The sequence below is a fragment of the Nelumbo nucifera genome, chromosome 1 (assembly GCF_055504915.1).
Source record: "Nelumbo nucifera cultivar China Antique chromosome 1, China Antique-T2T, whole genome shotgun sequence".
NCBI classification, from domain to species: Eukaryota; Viridiplantae; Streptophyta; class Magnoliopsida; order Proteales; family Nelumbonaceae; genus Nelumbo; species Nelumbo nucifera.
Genome location: NC_142649.1, coordinates 93,360,246 through 93,380,298, shown reverse-complemented (window position 1 = coordinate 93,380,298; position 20,053 = coordinate 93,360,246). Strand labels below are relative to the sequence as shown.

General features: G+C 40.1%; 1 protein-coding gene across 8 annotated transcripts in view; it reads left to right on the top strand.

Annotated features, from left to right (window-relative positions):
* Positions 1 to 228: 228 nt before the first annotated feature.
* Positions 229 to 20,053, top strand: part of LOC104605501 (S-adenosylmethionine carrier 1, chloroplastic/mitochondrial-like) — a 56,594-nt gene continuing 36,769 nt past the window's right edge. Inside the window, exons 1-4 of one of the 8 annotated variants that reach the window (XM_010270290.3) lie at positions 232 to 445; positions 718 to 785; positions 6,011 to 6,118; positions 9,511 to 9,597. In XM_010270290.3, coding sequence (XP_010268592.1) covers positions 731 to 785; positions 6,011 to 6,118; positions 9,511 to 9,597 — 250 coding nt within the window. In that variant the 5' untranslated portion in view covers positions 232 to 445; positions 718 to 730. Of the gene's footprint in view, positions 446 to 717; positions 786 to 4,353; positions 4,414 to 5,993; positions 6,119 to 9,510; positions 9,598 to 20,053 lie in introns of all 8 variants that reach the window. The other 7 variants (XM_010270291.3, XM_088888914.1, XM_088888910.1 and 4 more) reach the window with 7 other exon arrangements.

Sequence of the window (20,053 nt, the reverse complement as noted above, 5' to 3'; positions counted from 1 at the left end):
AAATATAGTTTTATATGTCTTTAACTCCAAAGTTTTACATCGATAATCAATATAAAAACTACGTCAATTTTATCTTGTAGAACTTTACATTCTTCCACCCATCACTTTTTAATTCAGTGATAACGTTTTACAATGATTTCAAACACAGCCTAAACAATCACATAAGAATATTCTTTTTTTTTGTTTTTTCGGAATCCGAAAGTGCAAGGGCTAATTCCAGTTTATTGGTCTTGTTTTTAGGATGTCATATCTTTTCCATAGGCGAACCCATTAAACTTACCCTTTTTTACCCCTTTGCAAAATTATAACACTTCCGGTCCGAAGTCCAGATTCCAGAGCTCTCTTCGCTCTTCAGTCTTCGACTCCGGGTACGGATCTCCTTTACTCCACATCTCTTCCTTTCGCAGTGCGGAGAGTACTCAAGATTTAACAGCTTGCCTAACAGGTGTCTTTTCTTCTTATTTTTATATGCTTCTTACTCTATTACATGAAGAGGCATTTCGTGATTTGATGAAGTCAAATCAACAAGTGCTACATTTAGACTGAACGCTGTGCTTATTGGAAATGATTTTCTAATTTCATTCTAACGAATACCATTTTTTTGATAATGTGAAATGATTTTTTGTTCCTCATTTCTCATTTCTCTGTTCGATTTTTAATGCGGACAAATTCAGTGGTGTTGAACTATGATTTTTTTCTCAATAATACCAATTTCAGGTTTTTCTCGGTAATGTGTCCTCCATCACTAACCATGGATGTCAAAAGCTCTCCTGCAGGTTCCTCTCGTAATTCCTTTTTGAGACGACCACTTATATAGATTTATAGGCGTTACTCTTTTTTTTATTTTTTATTTTTTATTTTTGGGTGGGGGTGTTGTTTGGTGTACACACTTGAGTTCTTCAGGAACAGGGTAAGCTGAAGGACTTGGTCAATTTCTTTTTTTCATGGAAACTGTTATTTTTGTAATTGGAGACTTTGATGCATTGGTTTACGTTGGTTGCGACGCGTTGAATGAGTTTTGAGGTTTCTTATCTTATGCTCTTTGCATTGAGTTGAATGAGTTTGAAGGCTCTTAGGTAGGTAAGTTGATGACAATATTTTTCTGTAGTAAGTTTAATCCAGAATGAGTGAATATGGTCTTGCTCTTAAGTGACTACTTTCTCTTTTTTCTCTTCACCATTTTCTATATGCATAAGTTCCATCTTTGGCTTCTTACATGAGAAGCATTGAAGGAAAGCTAACAAAAGATTATGAAACAAGAAATATTCTTGCTGAAACTGAATAAGTGTATATGATACAAATGAAGGGATGAGACATCCATCATATGGATGGCCGAACCCTACAGGAAGGTAGGGCGAAATTTCAAAAATTTCTTCTCTCCCATCTAGGAATCACATTCCCGGTTTTTAGAAAAACTACATTTTTCAAGGATCAATCTTGAATCAAGAACTGAACCAGATCTGAACCAAAACTGTAGGAGAGGGATATACTTGATACGAAGATGCAATATCTCCCAACGAAAGTGTTCACGCCCAAAGAAAGACTCCCAAGACTGCTCCCACTGAAGATGACACAGTGAATGGTGGAACAGAATCAGCAGGGTCCGTCCAACGAACCGAATTCTTCAGCAAGAATTCGATGGAGGCAGTGAGCACGACTTCTGCTCAGCCTTTCTCCAAAGGCTGATATCAAGACACCTCTTGATCGCTCCTACAAAGGAAGGAGATCGAACTGGCAGTATGGCGGCAACTGGAGGAAACGCAGGGAGAAGATGGCGCAGTCACACTGTTGCTGTCTTCTCTCTGGGTGCTCTGAGATCTGATCTCTGAGAAGCTTGGGATGCTGAGGATGAACTGAATGGTTCGCCCCCTCTTCCTTTTATAGCCTTAAATAGATCTCCTAATCTCATTAGGAGTTTCCTAATCCAAATCTGTATTTGGATAAGGAGTTCTCTTTAAGAGATAAGGATAAGCCTTTATCTTATCTGTAGATTAGATCAGCTCTCTCCTAATCTCATTAGGAGGTTTTCAGATCTGGACTCTCTGAGTGGATAGGGTAAGACTCTATCCTATCTGTTGATTTAATCCCAGATCCGCCCCCTTATTTAACTAGTCAAACTAGGCCAGTTCGAAATGGGCTTTAGGCCCAATAAGTCTAAGTGCTCAAACTGCTTCCAACTTGTTGTGCAGTTGGGCTTCTTTGTATGGCGTGGGACCCAAACATTGATCTACACATCAGCCACATGGGTTCAGCCCAACCTCTGTTACAAGGCCTGGCCAAATTCACTGAAAAGACAGTGAACCCCTTGAAGCCCATCACATGGACTCCTAATAGACCCAACACTTACATTAAGTGATCCCTGGGCCAAGCCACCTTATAAAAACTTAGGGACTGTGGGCTGATGCAAGATTAGCCCATCAGGTATTACCCTCAATGGTCTTACACTTAACCTCTCAGCCGATAATGATCATACACTGCTCGTCTGCCCGACAATAGAGGACCTCTCCCTCGGCTGCAAGGAACAGTGCTGCACTCTCTACTCACATGGATCTCGGGAATTAAAACCTTTTACAAACATTTTGAAACCATAATATATATATATATTTATATCTGTATATAAAATATATTTTGCAAAACAAATTTCAATGATTGAAATCGTCTGCCGACAATCTTGGTTTCCATCAGAGAGAGTGCATTCCCGATCATTACCATTGTCCGACAAAGGGGTTGATCCTATCACTATGATAACCCACTCAGATGAATTCTCGGACTGTCCCAACATACCCATGTTTTGACCCCCGCTAAGGATTTCACTGATTAACATATTAAAGACAGCCCAATCCAACACCTAGTGCAGTATCATAGTCGAGTCTAGGGGTCAGGTGTAACTTTCCAGTTTTGTCCACTAATCTCCAAGGTGCAGAGCAATACTGGAAATTTGGTCCGGTTCAGGGTTTCAAGTAAACCTACATGCATGTACCTCGGGCCTCAGCCTAGCACCTGAGACAGGCCACCCCAACACTTGGTGGCACACCAGTGTCAGCCTTAACAGGATAAATCTCCCCAGACTTACCCAATGATTGTGAACATTCTAAACTAACACGAGTCTCATAAGTGTCCAGTTTAAGGGTATTACATAGAAACACACCACAATAACATGAATCAAGTATGTACTTTATTCATTTACAATAAATGTCATAATGTACATCAATCTGATTGGAGTAAGGGCATACACTGTCTAACAATAAAATGGGGACAAACCCAGTGCCACACTCACAAAAGAAGAAAATGAGGTCTGAACTTTGCAGGACAACAAGGACTAACTGTAATTCGTCCTAGGAGACCACATCAGCCTTTTCATGGGTTAAGCGAGGACCTTGGGGGAATAAGGTGTTCTTGCAGAAGCTCAAGCTGCCATGTTACTAGAATCCCCTTCAACAGTGGATCTTCAATTTTTGAAAATCTTTAGCTGCACTATAAGTGCTGAAGTCTTGATATTTTCTGCACCATTAACAATTGATCTATCTAAATCACCAATTCTAATATTATTAGTAAGAATGACTCCGTTGTTACTCCCATTGAAACTTACATTGAGCTACCCTCCGATCGAGGAGGCAGGACACCTAAGGGTCTGGATTGGGTACTGCAATTCCTTTAAATGTTAGACCAACATCCATTATTCAATTAGAGAAATATCTTTTGAAACAGGGAAAGATGAAAATTTGTCCAGATACTTCCAGATGAAGCCAGGGATAACTATAAGTTTAATTAAGTTGAATTACCATGTATTGCACAAAGGGGCCATTGCTTGTCCAAATGGTAAAATCTTGGCTTGACAAGCATGAAAATGCAAGTTTGAGTCCGATAGTACATAGTAGTCACTTTGTGCAAAAAATGCTAAAGGGCAAGTTTGTATCCTGTTCTATTAATAAAGAGAGAACACTATTAAAATCGACAAAAAAAAAATTAAAGATATTGTTGTAAAATTTTGGGAATAAAAACATGAGAATGTAGGCTTGAGTTTGAGAGAGTCTCATTCGTGCAAGAAAATGCTGAAGGTTAGGTCCATATCTAATCCACCCCTTCTAAGACCCCAGATAGCCAGGATCAACATTGAGTAATGGCCTCATATTACATTTTTTTTTGATATCTTTTGAAGGGCTACACAATGGGGGATAGCCCATCCCCCAACCCATAACCCCCCCCCCTCCCCAACCAAGGTGCAGGCAGGATTTGATCCCAAGTCTCCGCTACAACCAGCAGGAGACCTTACCAACCAGCTGGTGGCACCTTGCAATGGCCTCATATTACATGCATATATGTTATTCTAACATGCAACTGCTTGCCTTGTAGTTCTGATAGAGAGACAAGACTATAAAGGTCAGAGAAAAAAATTAAAGATATGTTAAACAGGTATAGAGTTATTTATGGAGGAACACCTCATTTTTTTTGAACTGTAAGGTAAAGTATTCATTCATGATGATCAAAAGAAACAAAATTCCCATGTACAATGAGGCTCTGTACAAAGGATAAACAATCAGCTATATGACTTTACATCAACACCTTTCCATATTAGCATACACAAAGGTTATCCCTATAAAAAAAGTATTACAATTTCTTCCTTTAAATAATTTCTGATTTGCCATCCTAGAACACACCATGCCCATCATTGTCTTGATGATCTCTTCTATGGGCTCTCTTTTCCTTCAAATATCCAAGAATCCCCTCCACACATTTCAACCCCGAATAAATCCATTATTTTAATGTAAGCCAACAGAATATGGTAAGGTGGTGGTGGTGGGGCTCCAAAAGTCCAAGAGGGAACGACAGTGGTTGCAGGGAGTCTGAAAAAGAGAGACCAAGGTAAGATAAAAAAAATCAAAAGAAAGAGAGAATCTGGACCTCTCCAGTCTCCACCATAATGGGTTTAATGGATGTATTCCTAAGGAGTGTCTTGTTAATGGATCGCCATGTGGGTATGAGGCCCTATTTATAATGTTTTGGGCTTCCATATTTTGGAACTTTTCTCTATTTTGCTTTTGCCCATTTTACCCTTTAATTGTTATTCTGGAATGTTCTATTTACTTAATTATATTATTCCAGAAAGTTCTAGCCTTTAAGTTGATGCACGTAACTTTAATTAAGTGAATAGTTGATTTGAACTGGTCCGGTCAGACTTGGGTTTATGCTGGGTTGACTGGGTTAATGTACTATAAATCCACTATCTTAAATTTAGTCCATGGCCAATGCACAAAATCATAATGCAACAAGAGATGATATGCTGTTTCTTCATATCTGCAGCACCTCACACACCTTACATCCTTCACTTCAGTACTCCTAATCATATTGTCTTTGGTTAAAATTTTGTTTAAAGCTGCCGTCCAAAGTGAAACTTGTTTCCTCTGGGTCACAAAAAAGTGAGCCATTGCTGATAAGTTGTGTTGTTTCTAGTTGTTTCCTTTTATCTTGTAGTTCTAGCAAGTGAACTCAAGAACTATAGAAACTGCATAAGCATTTAAGACACTTGGGAACTTTCTAAGTCATTTATTTTTTCTTTTTGTTTTTAGATAAAGGTCTTGAAAGGATTTGAAGATTTTCCCAACTGATTCAAAATTTACACGTGTAAATCTGCAACATTCTCCAGAGTGATCACAAAATCCAACTTAGAGATAACAGAAACAAATTTCTGCAAAGATGTCTTAGTAATGACTCCCATTGTGCTCAATAAAAGGATTACAGGAAATGAAAAAAAAGAAATTATCAGCATACTTGCCAACAAGAAATTATTCATCAAACTTAAATTTTGTTTCTTTTTCTTTATTCATTTGCATTGCACGCCTTTCTTTATTGTACTAGATGCTAACACCCTCGAGTTAGCGTCATTCCTAAGAAATCTCTTCTTCTATAATGTTCCAATAATCTTGTGACATTATGTGTCATCTAAATAGTTTTTTTTGCAATATGGGATTCATTTTAGTGCTTCTTTTGAGCAGGCCATTTGGTTTTGCAGATGCACTCAAGAACAAAATGAGTAACTCTCAGTTAGAGCCACAGAAGTTTTTTGCATCCGTCAGCATGGGTGAAGAAAAGCCATTTGATTTCTTACGTATTTTATTTGGTATGTTCTATGAATATTGCTGAAATTGGAACACTGGATTTTGGTAGGAATACTGATCATATATGAAACAACTAAACATGTTCAAGAAGAGATCCTTTGGTGCTTGTTGTTTGTTGATAGCATTATTTTAATTGATGAAGTAACAAAGGATTAAATGTACAATTAAGTTTATGGACAAAAACATTGGAAGCAAAAGGTTTTAAAATAAGTAGGACTAAAATAGAATATATGTTATGCAAAATTAATAATAATAGGAGTGAAAGTCAGTGTACATCTATGATTGGAGACCATGTGATAACTCAATGTGACCTTTTCTGGTAGTTCAATAATTCATAACAAGGGAGAGATTGAAGAGGATGTCACCCACAGGATTAGAGCAGGATGGGCAAATGGAGGGATGCGCCTGGAGTCTAATGTAATAGGCAAATATCACTTAGGTTAAAAGGAAAATTCTATGAAACAGTTGTAAGGCACTGAGGCTTTTTTCAATTCTGTATGGAGCAAAGTGCTGGGCATCTTATAGACAAAATGTTCAAAAAAGGAGTGACAGAAATGCATATGCTGACTTGCTGAGATGGAGGAGTGGAAAAACTAAAGGATAGAGTCAGAAATGAAGTCACATTCCAAGGAACCAAGGAGTGGCTCCAGTAGGTGATAAAATGAGAGAAAGTAGACTAAGATGGTTTGGTCACATGCATAGAAGACCATCTACAGCACCCATATGAAGAAGCAATCAGTTGCAAGTTGAAGTGGCTAGAAGGGCTAGGGGCAGACCAAAAGGAGCATGGGTTGAAATAATTAGAAATGATTTAAGCACTCATAATTGAACACTGGATTTGACACTAATGAGCGAAATGGCAAAACAGGATTCATGTTGCTGACCCCATGTAGCTGGGGTAAGGCTTAAATGATGACAATGACAATATCATATATGCTTTGGATGTTTGTCAGATAACTTCTTAAGAGGGTTGATTAGATCGATCAAAACCCTCAAATTCTAGTTGCACCGATAGGCGATAGCCAATCCAGAATCATTGGTCCGGCTGATGCACCTCTGTCCTTCATCTTTCAAAAAATTCATCTATTTCTTTCCTGTTGTAACCCTCAAAAATTTGGAAATGGTATAAAACTTCAGCATATCATGGCTTTTGCTACCACTGTTGAACCTTGGCCTTGGCCAGGAAGAGAAAAAAGGAAAAATCTCATGAGGCCAAGAAGGTGTAAACGCAAGATGATTGAACAGGCTGAAGAAATAAGACCAAATTAAAGTTGCCACTTGACAATGAATAAATATATGGTTATGTTCTTGATCCTGATTCCTAAAATAACACAATCGCCAGCCAGAAGATAGCCTTTATTCTTCAAATGATCAATGGTAAGAATAGAATCCAGAAGTACTGACCACACAGATGAAACATCTCTTGGAGGTACCAAGAGAGGGAGGGAGGGAAAGCCACTTAGAACCACATTCTATGACTTAATGGAATTACTCTCTCTCTATATATTTATATTTATTTATTTATATATTGTATGCACGTATGCATGTATGTATAACATTAAAACTAAGAATTTTGAAATTACAATTTACCATAAGTCCTAATCTACTTAAACAATGACCTCTGAAAATTCAAATATAAATTAAGGCTAAACAAAACCAATTACCTTTTTCTTAGTTTTATGCAAAAGATGTAGTTTGATCATTTTGATAATTTTTTTGTGCTTTAGGATTGTTTCCAATTTATTTTGGCAAAACTAGTGAAATTTCCCTGATATTTTTGATGAAAATTGTAATATTTGCGTATAAAAATTTGATTTTTATATATTAAAATTTTCTGAAGTATGAGGGAACTTGGAATTTTTTGATTCCAGGATGTTTTTGTTCCACCCCTTGCAGAAATAGAAAATTTTCACTATAAAAGGCCATTATTCAATGTTGGTCCCAGTGTTCTCATGCTTGTCAGAGATAAGTTTCACTGTATTTCAGAAAAAAAAACTGTGAACTATGATTGTAAGGTTATATATTAAGTGCCGTTGCACGAAACAGTAGAGAACTATTGTGTAATAGGTAAAGCACTTCAGAGAAAATCTAGAGTGCTGAAAGTGCCTTTTCTAAATGCTTTTTTCTTCTCACAATATCAAAAAAAAAAGGAAACCTTTTTTCTTCTCACTTGATAACACTCAATTGAACTTTTCCACGATAGTGGTTTAAATAATGCATATTTAGGTAGTCCCTACAAATGGATTTCAATGCCCATTGCAATACCATATTCTTTTTGTACTTGTAAGTTAGGTCCAAGGAAACCACATGCAGAAATATACTGTGGTCGGGATCAAACAGTTCTGCTCTGCATAGGTGTACATATTGGCAATACATCCATCTACTTATTTTATCAAGGAAAATGTATCAAATTGAGAAAATCGAAGCATAAACTCCTATCAACAATGATGTTTTTATTGTGAAGTAGGTGAGGGTGTATGTTTTGGTTGTACTTGTCCATGAAGCTGATCTTCTTGATTTTGACTAAAATATGGAGTACTAATGGAGGGGGCCCTGCGTTGCAGGGGCTCGCTTGATTCGAATTAGAGACTTGAGCTCGAGCTCGGAAGTTCGAGCTCGGCTACCTTTGATTCCAGGTCTCTCAAGCAGCCAAGGTCTCCCTCAACTGCCGAGGTGCCAAACCGAGGTCTCCCTCAGCTGCTGAAGTGTTGTGCTGAGGTTTCCCTAGCAGGCGAGCTGTCTAGCTAAGGTCTCCCTTAGTTGACAAGGTGCCGAGCTGAGGTCTCCCTCAGTTGTCGAGGTGTTGAGCCGAGATCTCCCTCAGTGGTCGAGATGTCGTCTAGCTCGAGCTCGATTTGAATTAGAGACTTGAGCTTGAGCTCAGAAGTTCAAGCTTGGCTTGGCTCGAACTCAACTACCTTTGATTGCAGGTCCCCTAGCAGCTGAGATGCCGAGTTGAGGTCTCCCTCAGTTGGAGAGAGAGTGTGTCATTCTTGTAATTTGAAAGAAAAAGAGAGAGAGAGAGAGTTGGTAGGAGAGAGTGGCATTCTTGTAATTTGAAAGAAAAAAAAAAGCAAAAGAGAGAGAGAGTTGGTAGAGAGTGGCATTCATGTAATTTCTAATAAAAAAGGCAAAAAATACTGTTAGATTCCATTTCCCTCATCCTCAGTCGTACGTACACATTTCAGCTTGATATATTTATATAGATTTTTCCAGAGCCATAGTTTCAGTCCAGTTGGTTTGATGTGGTTTAAAGTTTTGTTATCGAACTTGAGTTCATTAAACACTTCTCTATGCTAGAAGTTTGTTTTGTTACTATTACTAAGAAATAAGGAAGATAATGATTACTGTCCATGCTTCCATATTTGTAATTATGTTGCACTGGATTTTGCAGAGGGAGTTATAGCAGGAGGTACTGCTGGAGTTGTGGTTGAAACAGCTTTATACCCAATTGATACCATAAAAACTCGTCTGCAGGCAGGTGGACCAGATAACAAAATCCATTATGGTTGTGCTTTTGTTGCATAATAGCGGATATTGTCAATTCAACTTATTTTTTGGTTAGCTACAGAAATGTTCATGTTCTGGTAGCATTCATGATATACCATTTTTATAGGAAATGATTAATTGTATTGAATTTGTGTAACTTTTTGGATGAGTTTCCCATTTTGGGATTTACACGATACAAGAAATTACAGTCAGCCCAAACCCCGTTTGCAAGCAAAAAAGCACAGCAGGAGACAAAAGACAAAAAGCTTGAATTTAGAATCTGATTGCCTTATAATATCAACCATTTTTGTCCTGGTAGCATATATGATATGAGGAGCCTACTTGAAAAATTGACTTGAAATTTTCTTCTATTGAAAAATATTATGTGCTTGTAATACCTAGACACTATTGCACTGACAGATGGTAGAAGAGGAATGGTTGTTATAACTGTTAAAAATCTGCAGTTTAGTGTTGCAGGGGCACATATGTAATTTTTCCTTTTTTTTTTTAAATTTTTTGGATTTCCCTAATATAAATATAGAAGCTGGTGCCGCCAGCCAATGTTTTTGACTCCAAGTCTTTTCTCTCTTCTCTCTGTTCTGACTTTCTACTGGCCTTTTACCAAGAAGACAGTTGTCAAAATTTAAAGTGGTTATGTGGGCCGGGGAATGGGGTAGGTACATTTTAAATTTTTAATGCATACAAAGCCACACAAAAATCCTTGAATCAAGTAGTAACAGCACCAATTGATCTAGCAGTAAGAAAGAAAGAGAAACAAAACTAATTAGAATGATGAAAATGGAAAAAGAAAAAAGAAATAGAAAAATGACCTGCTGAGTTGGACGAGCCTCACAAGAGGAGAAAAATTTCTGTCCAAGAAGATACAAAATTCTATTCAGAAAAAATTATTCACATTATCATCAACACTGTTTATAAATCCCTGTAAAACCCACTAGAACTTAAAGAGAATGTGTAAAATTCATATTGGATAATTAAAACAGCTTTAAACCTTAAGGACCCAATATTGAAATGCTGAAAATAACAAAAAAAAATTATCGTTACAAGATTTTCTAAACTAACTGTAACTTACAAAATAGGTACCTTATCTTAACCCAATTAAACCTAACTAATTAAAGACTACTAGGCTCTCCTGGATTGGTCAAGACATCCTAGTGGGCTCTCTCTGGTTGATTGGAGAGCAGAAGGGCATTATTTACATTTTTGCAGATGGAGATACTCTTTACATCTTTTTCAGCCTTGGTTAGTTTTGAAACAGTGATCAGAGCTGAGATTTTAGCATCATTGCAGATTTCAATGCTTATCTATTAATTGGATTTTCAAAGATTGGAACATGAAGAAAACTTCCAAATTATCGGATGGATGAAAAATGCAGTGGATCCGGTGGTCCTTGGCAAATGCCACATTTCATTAGAGAATCTATAGCTATTTTTTTTTTTGATAATTGAAAATGATTTCATTAAACAATAGGAATAAGATTTTACAAGAATTCCTTGGAGAGGCAAGAGATGCAGCCTCCCCTAACCGTTACAAAAGACCAGAAGAAATTACAATGCTGCCCAGAATAAATGGTCCCTAGTAGCCCCCTGTTTAGCAAGATGATCAGCCAAAACATTTGCCTCCCTACCCACCCACTGATATCTACATGTTATGTGCCTTGTTAAACATTTAACTTTTTTGATGAGATCCCTATAACTCCAAACAACCGAATCTGGATTTGACGGCCAGCCCACAATCACCTTAGAATCCCCTTCAATCAATAGGTTCTCCACTCCTAGTTGATTAGCAATCTGAATTCCCTGTACTGCAGCCAATATCTCAGCTCTTGTAGAGTCCCCTATCCCTATCGGGCCTGAGAATAAGGATATGATGTTGCCATTTTCATTCCTCAATACTCCAATGCCAGACGATCCTGGGTTACCCTGGATGCTTCCGTCAAAATTCAGTTTAAAAAAACCTTTTGGGGGAGTTACCCAAACTATAGTGGCTCTGGTTTTCCTAACCGAAGTGTGTGCAATTGTGGCCCAATTTCTCCAGATGTCATCAAATGAAAAAGAGCTGAAAGAAGCCAAGGATTTCAGCCAATGGATAGTCCTAGTTAAGATATATTCCTTCACTTCTATAAATGACCTCTCTTTATCTTGGAAAATTCTAGTGTTTCTTTCTTCCCAGATTGCCCATAAGGTGGCTGCTCTGAAACATCTCCACATACTTCTTCCTCTTTTTGTTAGGCAAACAAAGGTAGTTGGTGTGAATAATGATTTTACTTTTGTTGGGTGATTCCACCTACATCCAAACAAAACAAACATCCATTCCCAAAGAGTTGTAGCAAAGGAACAAGAAACCAGTAAGTGGTAATAGTCCTCACTATGAGAATTGCACAGTACACACCAGTCTGGGACAAACAAATAAAAGGCTTTTTCTTTTATAAGTTCTCCAAAGTGTTGATCTTACCAAGGTACACTTCCCAGCAGAAAACAACAATTTTGGGTGGCACAGGCTTTGTCCAAACTTCTTTCACTGGGAAAGGCTCAAAAGAGGTCCTCAAACAAAGGGATTTGAAGAATGATGCACAAGTGAAAGAACCTTTTGGGATAGGAGTCCACACCCTTTTATCAGGAGAGGAGGGGTCCAAACAAACACTCTCTAGAATGGATAGAAGTTGAGTAACACAAGCAAGCTCCTCCTCCCTTAAGCCCCTATGAAAACCAAAGTCCCAGTTCAAGGATAAAGGTAAAACTGGAGGGGGAAGAAGGACAGAGATAACCTCATTTTTATAAGGGGAAAGGGCATACAGAGAAGGAAATAGGTCTTTTTGAGGTAAATTTCCCACCCAAGTGTCTTCCCCAAAAAGAACCAAATTTCCAGAACAAGTATCATACCTTACAAATTGAAGGAACTTGGGGAGGACGCCATGTATTGCCTTCCACGGTGTTGTTTGGGTAGCCCGATGAGATACCCCAGCATCCCAACCAGAGACAGAACAACCATGAATACTAAGCATAACCCTATGCCATCAACTTTCTCTTTCCAGAGACCATCTCCATAGCCACTTTCCCAATAAAGCTTCATTTTTTAAGACCAAATTCCCTAATCCCAAACCCCCTGCCTCTTTACTTCGACAAACTGTCTCCCAATTAACTAAGTGATCATTTTTCTCCTCCCCTGGTTCCCAAAGAAAATCTCTCATCATTTTTTCTAATTTCCTAACCTCCCTACGGGGATCCTAAACACAGAGATAATAGACTGGTAAATTGGCAAGTGCAACCTTAATCAAAGTTACCCTTCCTCCCATTGTGATATAATTCTTTTTCTAAGTTGTCAACTTTCTTTCAAATTTCTCAACCATTGGGTACCAAAATCTGCTTTCCCTAGGATTCCCACCCAAAGGTAAACCCAAATAAGTCAAGGGCCCAGAGGAAATAGAGCAATCCAAATAGTTAGCAATAGACTCAACTTTATTGTCATCCAAATTGACCCCTACTACACAACTTTTTTCAAAGTTGATCTTTAGATTGGAAACTCTCTCAAAGTATAAAATTAGATCCTTAAGATTTCCCACTCTTCTTGGCTCGCTTCCCTTACAAAAAATAATAATATCATCTACAAACTGGAGATGAGTTACAAAGACATTATTCCTTCCGATCTTCCAACCACCTATTACCCCATCCCTATCTGCTTTTGATGTTAATCTACTCAACACATCTGCCACCAAAGTAAAAAGAAAAGGAGAAAGAGGATCACCTTGTCTCAACCCTTTGTAGGCTGGAAAGAAGTCCTTTACCACTCCATTCACTAGCACAGAGTAATGAACCGAAGTAAGGCAATCAATTTGAAGGGATGAAAATCCATCGTGTGGACGCCCGAATCTTGCGGAATAGAATGGGCGAATTTCAAAAATTTCTCTCCATCCTACTGGGAATCGTATTCCCTATTTTAGAAAAATCGTATTTTTCAAGGATCAATCTTGAACCATGAACCGAACTAGATCTGAACAAAAGCAGTAGGAAAGGGATATACCTGATACGCTCCCAATGGAGGTATTCACGCCCAAGGAAGGAACCAAAAACTGCTTCCACTGAAGATGGCGCAGTGCAGGATGGAGCAGAATCAGCAGTGTTCTTCAAAAGAACCAGATCCTTTGCAAGTATCAGCTGGATGGCACGTTAGCACTTCTTCTAATCAGCCCTTTCACAAAGGACTGATATCAAGATCCAATCTTGATCACTCCTACTGACAAGAGGAGATCGAACTGGCAGATATGGCGGCGGCAGGACGGAGGCGGCAAGAGAGATTTAGCGCAGTGATGCTGAATTTCCTCTTCTGTGATTTCAGCTCTGAAGAGGATGTGAATATGAATATCTTCTAAAGGCTGACGCCCCCTCTTTCTTTTATAAGCTTAAAGGGATCAACTCCTAATCCCATTAGGAGTTGCTGATCCAAATCATATTTGGATCAGAATTCCCTTTAAGTGATAAGGGTAAACCCTTATCTTATCTGCAGATTAGATCAGCCCCTTCCTAATCCTATTAGGAGGTTTCCAGATCTGAATCACATTCAGATCTGGACTCTCTGAGTGCATAGGGTTAAGGCCCAATTCTATCTGCTAATCTAATCTCAGAATTCGCCCCTCATTTAACTGATCAAATCAGCCCAGTTCGAAATGGACTTCAGGCCCAATAAGGTTATGTGCTCACTTAGCCTTCCAAACTGCTGCCCAGTTGGGCTTCCTTGTATGGCGTGGGACCCAAACATTGATCTACACATCAGTCACATGGGTTCAACCCAGCCTTTGTTACAAGGCCTGGCCGAATACACTGCTATGGACAGTGCACCCCCTGAAACCCATCACATGGGCTCTATGGGCCCAATACTTATCCTAAGTGGTCCCTGGGCCAAGCCACCTTGTAACGCCCAGGGACTGTGGGCAGATGCAAGATTAGCCCACAGGTATTACCCTCAATGGTCTTACACTTAACCTCTCAGCCCATAATGATCAAACACTGCCCGACAAGAGAGGACCTCTCCCTCGGCAGCAAAGAACAGTACTGCACTCTCTACTCACATGGATCCCGGGAATTAAAACCTTTTTGCAAACGTGTGGAAACCATAATATATATATATGCATATCAGTATATAAATATATTTTGCAAAACAAAATTTCAACGATTGAAATCGGCTGCCGGCAGACTTGGTTTCCATCAGAGAGAGTGCATCCCCGATCATTACCTTTGTTCGATAAAGGGGCTGATCCTGTCACTATGATCACCCACTCAGATGATTTCTCAGACTGTCCCAACATACCAGGTTTTGACCCCCGCTAAAGATCTCACTGATTGGCATATCAAAGACAGCTCAGTCCGACACCTAGTGTAGTATCATAATCGAGTCTAGGGGTCAGGTGTAACTTTCCAGTTTTGCCCATCAATCTCCAAGGTCCAGGGCAATACTGGAAATCTGGTCCAGTTCAAAGATTCAATTAATCCTACACTGCATGTGACTTGGGTCTCACCTTGGTGGCTGAGACAGGCCACCCCAACATTTGGCACACACCAATGTCAGCCTTGGCAGGATAAATCTCCCCAGACTTATCCAACGGCTGTGAACATTCTAAACTAACACGAGTCTCATAAGTGTCTAGTTTAAGGGTATTACACAGAAACACACCACAGGAACATGAATCAAATATGTACTTTATTCATTTACAATAAATTCATATTGTACATCATTCTGATTGGAGCTAAGGGCATACAACTGTCTAACACAATCACCATAAACACCATCTCTCCCCAAACCCACAAGTCCTAAGTATCTCCAAGAGGAAACTCCAGTCCACCATATCATATGCCTTCTCAAGGTCCAACTTGCAAGCAAAGCCTGAACCCCCCGATTTCCTCATATCCTCTACACAATCATTTGTTATTTAGGATTTGATCGGTTATTTGCCTACCTTGTATGAAGGCTCATTGAGCTTGACTAATGATAGATGGTAAAACCACTTTGATCCTTAAGGATAACACCTTTGCCAAGATTTTATAGATGCTCATCACCAAACTAATGGGCCTATAGTCTTTTGGGTGTTTAGCATCAGCCTTTTTCAGAATGAGGGCTAAAAAAGTGGCATTTATTCCAGGGCTAATCACATGTTTCTCTTCAAACTCCTTGAAAACCTCAACCAGATCCTCCTTAATTATTCTCCCACAATCTTGGTAAAAAGCCATGGTGAAACCATCTACGCCTGGTGCCTTTGATCTATCCATAGAGAACACCGCTTGTTTGATTTCTTCTTCTTCAAAGTTCCTTTCCAGCCAACCTGAAATGCTCTCATCTAGCCTTGGCCACTCTAATCCTTCCAGCCTCTCTCTAATGTTTAGAGGTCTCATCCTTGATTTGAAGTGATCTACAAAAATCCTTCCTATCTCTTCTTGAGAGGAGAAGATTTTTCCATCAATTTCTAATTTGGTCACATAATTTTTTCTTATTCTCCCATTGGCCAAAGCATGAAAATATTTGGTATTCCCATCACCTTCCTTGATCCATCTATGCCTTGACTTTTGCCTCTATGAGATTTCCTCTCTATAGAGCACTTCTTCCAATTCTTTTTTTAGTTTCCATCTTAACTCTCTCTCCTGCTCATTCATTGTTCTTTGGGCTTCCTTCTCATCTAAAGCCTCAATACTTGAAAGTAAATTGGATATGTGCTCCTCTGTTCTCCTAAACTGATCTTTGTTCCACTCTTTTTTTTTGGCCCTCAACATTTTCAGTTTTTTTGTGGAACCACACTCCTTTCCATTTTACACCCCTCAATTCCTCACTCCACCATTCCCCAACCTTCTTTACAAAATTTGGGTGTGTCAACCACATGCTCTCAAATCTAAAAGGCCTAGGCCCACCACCTAACCGTTCCTGTCCTAACATAATAGGGCAGTGATCAGAAGTGACTCTAGGTAAGGCTTTTGTCACCAAACCCTTCCAAAGATTTTCCCATGCTGCTTTAAAAAGAAAAAGGTCCAGCTTTGAGCAGGTTGGGTTTTCCTGGAAGTTAGTCCAAGTAAAGATGGTTTGAAGTAATGGGAATTCCTTTAGATCATAAAGATTGACTAGGTCATTGAACTTCTTCATACTGGTTGTAATTGTCTATTAGGGGTTATTTGATTCCTCTGTAAATCTAATAACATTAAAATCCCCACCCAAACACCAAGGGCCCTCCCATCATCCTTTTATTGCATATAGCTCTTCCCAAAACTCATTTATCTCTCTGTAGTTGTTAGGCCCATACACATTTGTTAGTACCCACATAGAGCCATCCTCCAGGTTCCTAAATTTCAGAGAAATTGAGAAATCACTTATTAATTCCTCCAGAGCTTCCACCACATCCTCTTTCTAGGAAGGGGCTAGCCCCCCCGAGGCACCCCAAGAGGGTGCATAAGTCCATCTCACTCTTCTAATCTTCTAAACACTTCTTGCCCACCTTCTATCTAACTCCGATAACTTAGTTTCCTAAAGCATTACAATGCCAGGCTTTTCTCTTCTCAACAAGTCCTTTATTAGCCTTTTTTTACTAGCACTTCCAAGCCCCCTCACATTCCAACTAACTATTTTCATTGGCAACATATATAGAAGACCCACTTCAGTCACTCTCCCCCACTACTTGGAACCCTTCCTTCTCTCCCCTCTCCCACTAAATTCAATGTCCCCCTTAATATCCGAAATTAATCGCTCCACTTTTGATCTTTTTGTTTTTTTCTTTCATTGTCCTCAAAGGCTCTTCACCTACTACTACCTTCTCACCCCCTTTCTCAAATCTAGAAGGAATCAATTTCTCTGTATTTGGCAACATATATAGAAGACCCACTTCAGTCACCCTCTCCCACTAAATTCAATGTCCCCCTTAATATCCGAAATTAATCGCTCCACTTTTGATCTTTTTGTTTTTTTCTTTCATTGTCCTCAAAGGCTCTTCACCTACTGCTACCTTCTCACCCCCTTTCTCAAATCTAGAAGGAATCAATTTCTCTGTATTTGTATCCATAGATTCCTCTTTTTGTTTATATTCCTCCAACAACAAACAAATTTGGTCCCAAATCCTTTCTAGCTCCTCTTCCTTTCTCCTTTTCAGGTCTAGAACTCTCTCATCTTCTCCCAGTTGCATACCTTCACCCCTTCCACTACTGGCTGTTTTTTCTAGTTGGGAATCCAGAGCACCTGTTTCAAGCAAAGAACCCAAGTTAGTATCTAAAACCGAATGGACAGGCATACCTGGTTCCACTGGAGCTGAAAGGAGGAGGTTAGAAAGTGAAGTTCCAATGTTGTGAGTGTGGACAAAATCCATTCCCTGTGTTTTACCAATCTGTGGAGGTGTACCATGTTTAGCCAACACTTTGTCAAACTTACAAGTAGAATCAACCTTTGATAAATTGTTCCTAGCTGGAGTCTGTTGGGACCCAAACACTCCCTCCGAACCCAACTATAGGTGTGGAGTAGGCCACCACCAAGCAGCATTTCACTAGAAGACAGAGAGGCTAGCATGACACATGGCAGAGCCTTCCAGAGTTAGTTACACTGCCACCAGAAGATATTCTCTTCATGATTGCATACATGTAGGCTAGCTATATAAGGCCCTGATCATGTAATAAGTGGTGTGAATGAATATCCCTTTCATCTCTCTCTCTGTGTCATCTTCTTCCTACCTTTCCCCCTTTCCCTCCCATCTTCTGTTTTAGGAGGTTAAGCCACCCTCGAAGGGGCTTCCGAGGTGAGTGGTAACTCATCAGATTGGTATCAGAGCCAGGCTATCCAAATCCTAGGCTTCATGATGCCACAGACACGTTCCATTACCGTGGATGAAAGGGTCGACCAGCTTGAGGTTGGGTTTCACCAGGTGTTGAACGAACTCAAGGAACTCAAAGTGGTCTCTAGCTTTGTCAACAGTCCGGTGAGACCAATCACCTAGCAGGAGCGGAAGCTTTTGCTTCCAGTAGCCAAAGAACAGGGGATTACCCCACCGGAAAAGTCACTAAGATCAACCTTTCCAACTATTCGGGTGGAGATCCCATTCCTTGGATCTTCTGAGCAGAAAGATATTTCGAATACCACGAAACTCCCGTACACCAGCGTGTCTCTATTACCTCCATTCATCTAGAAGGAGACACGATTCTATGGCTCCAGTGGTATCGCCGGAATCATCCCCAGGTAACTTGGGGGAGTTCACCGAAGCTTTGTGCATCCGCTTTGGGCCGAAGGCGTTTGTGGACTACGATGAGCTGATCACCCGGTTGAAGCAGACTGGAACGGTAGCAGAGTACCGGCTTGAGTTCAAGCGGATGGCGACCAGGGTACACGACTGGACGGAGAAAGCCTTAGTAGGATGTTTCGTGGGAGGTCTCAGAGAGGATATCCGTCTCTGTCTAACGATTGTCATGGCTGCAGTGGGATTGGCTCGCTTGTAAGAAGAAAGAATCGACAACCTTCGTAGAGCTAGCAAACCGACCTACCCGAATTTGAGGACTCCTCCATGGGTCGATTAGCAGTAGTCCATGAAACCGGCTAGTGATCATCAAAAGCCCATATTGCCCTGGCCCACTATGCCTTTCAAACGTCTCGCATGGGCTGAGATGCAAGCCCGACGTGAGAAAGGCCTTTGTTATAACTGTGATGATAAGTTTGGACCGGACCATAAATGTTGGGTCCAACGGGTATTTCTTCTACAGATAGAGGAAGAGCCGAAAGAGACAGACCCGAAGCACTTAATTGACTGTGAAATGATTTCAGACAGGCCAGAACCTGACGGGGCCGAGATCTCCTTACACGCCCTCATGGGCCTCAACTCTCTTCAGTCCATGCGCGTAGAAGGAAGATTGATGGGCCGGACCGTGATGGTTTTGATTGACAGTGGCTCTACCCTGAATTTCATCACTTGCCGTTTGGCTAAGCAGCTAGGTATTACCATACAACCCACCCCTCTCTTTTCAATCCATGTGGCTAATGGGAGTCAGATGTTATGTAATGGTGTATGTAAGAAGGAGAAAATCCTCATACAGGGCCATAATTTTGTGGTGGATCTCCACCCATTGGATTTCTCGGGGGTTGATATTATTTTGGGGGTTCATTGGTTGCGTGGCCTGGGCCTTGCTCTATGTGATTGGGCCAAAATGACAATGGATTTTCACCAGGATGGCCAGTCTTGTCATTTACAAGGGGTGCGGCCCCCTGGTCCACAAAGTGACACTTTAGCCTCTATGATACGGACCTCCAAGGATGCTGACCAACCCATATTTATGCACTTAGTCATTCAGCCCACAGTCCCAATTCTGGACAACTAGGGCTGTGTTCACCCCACTGAAGCCCAACACAGGGCCTTACGGTTGATACTCGATCAGTTTGGCGATGTATTCGAGGAGCCGAACCAATTACCTCCACCCCAGGCTTGT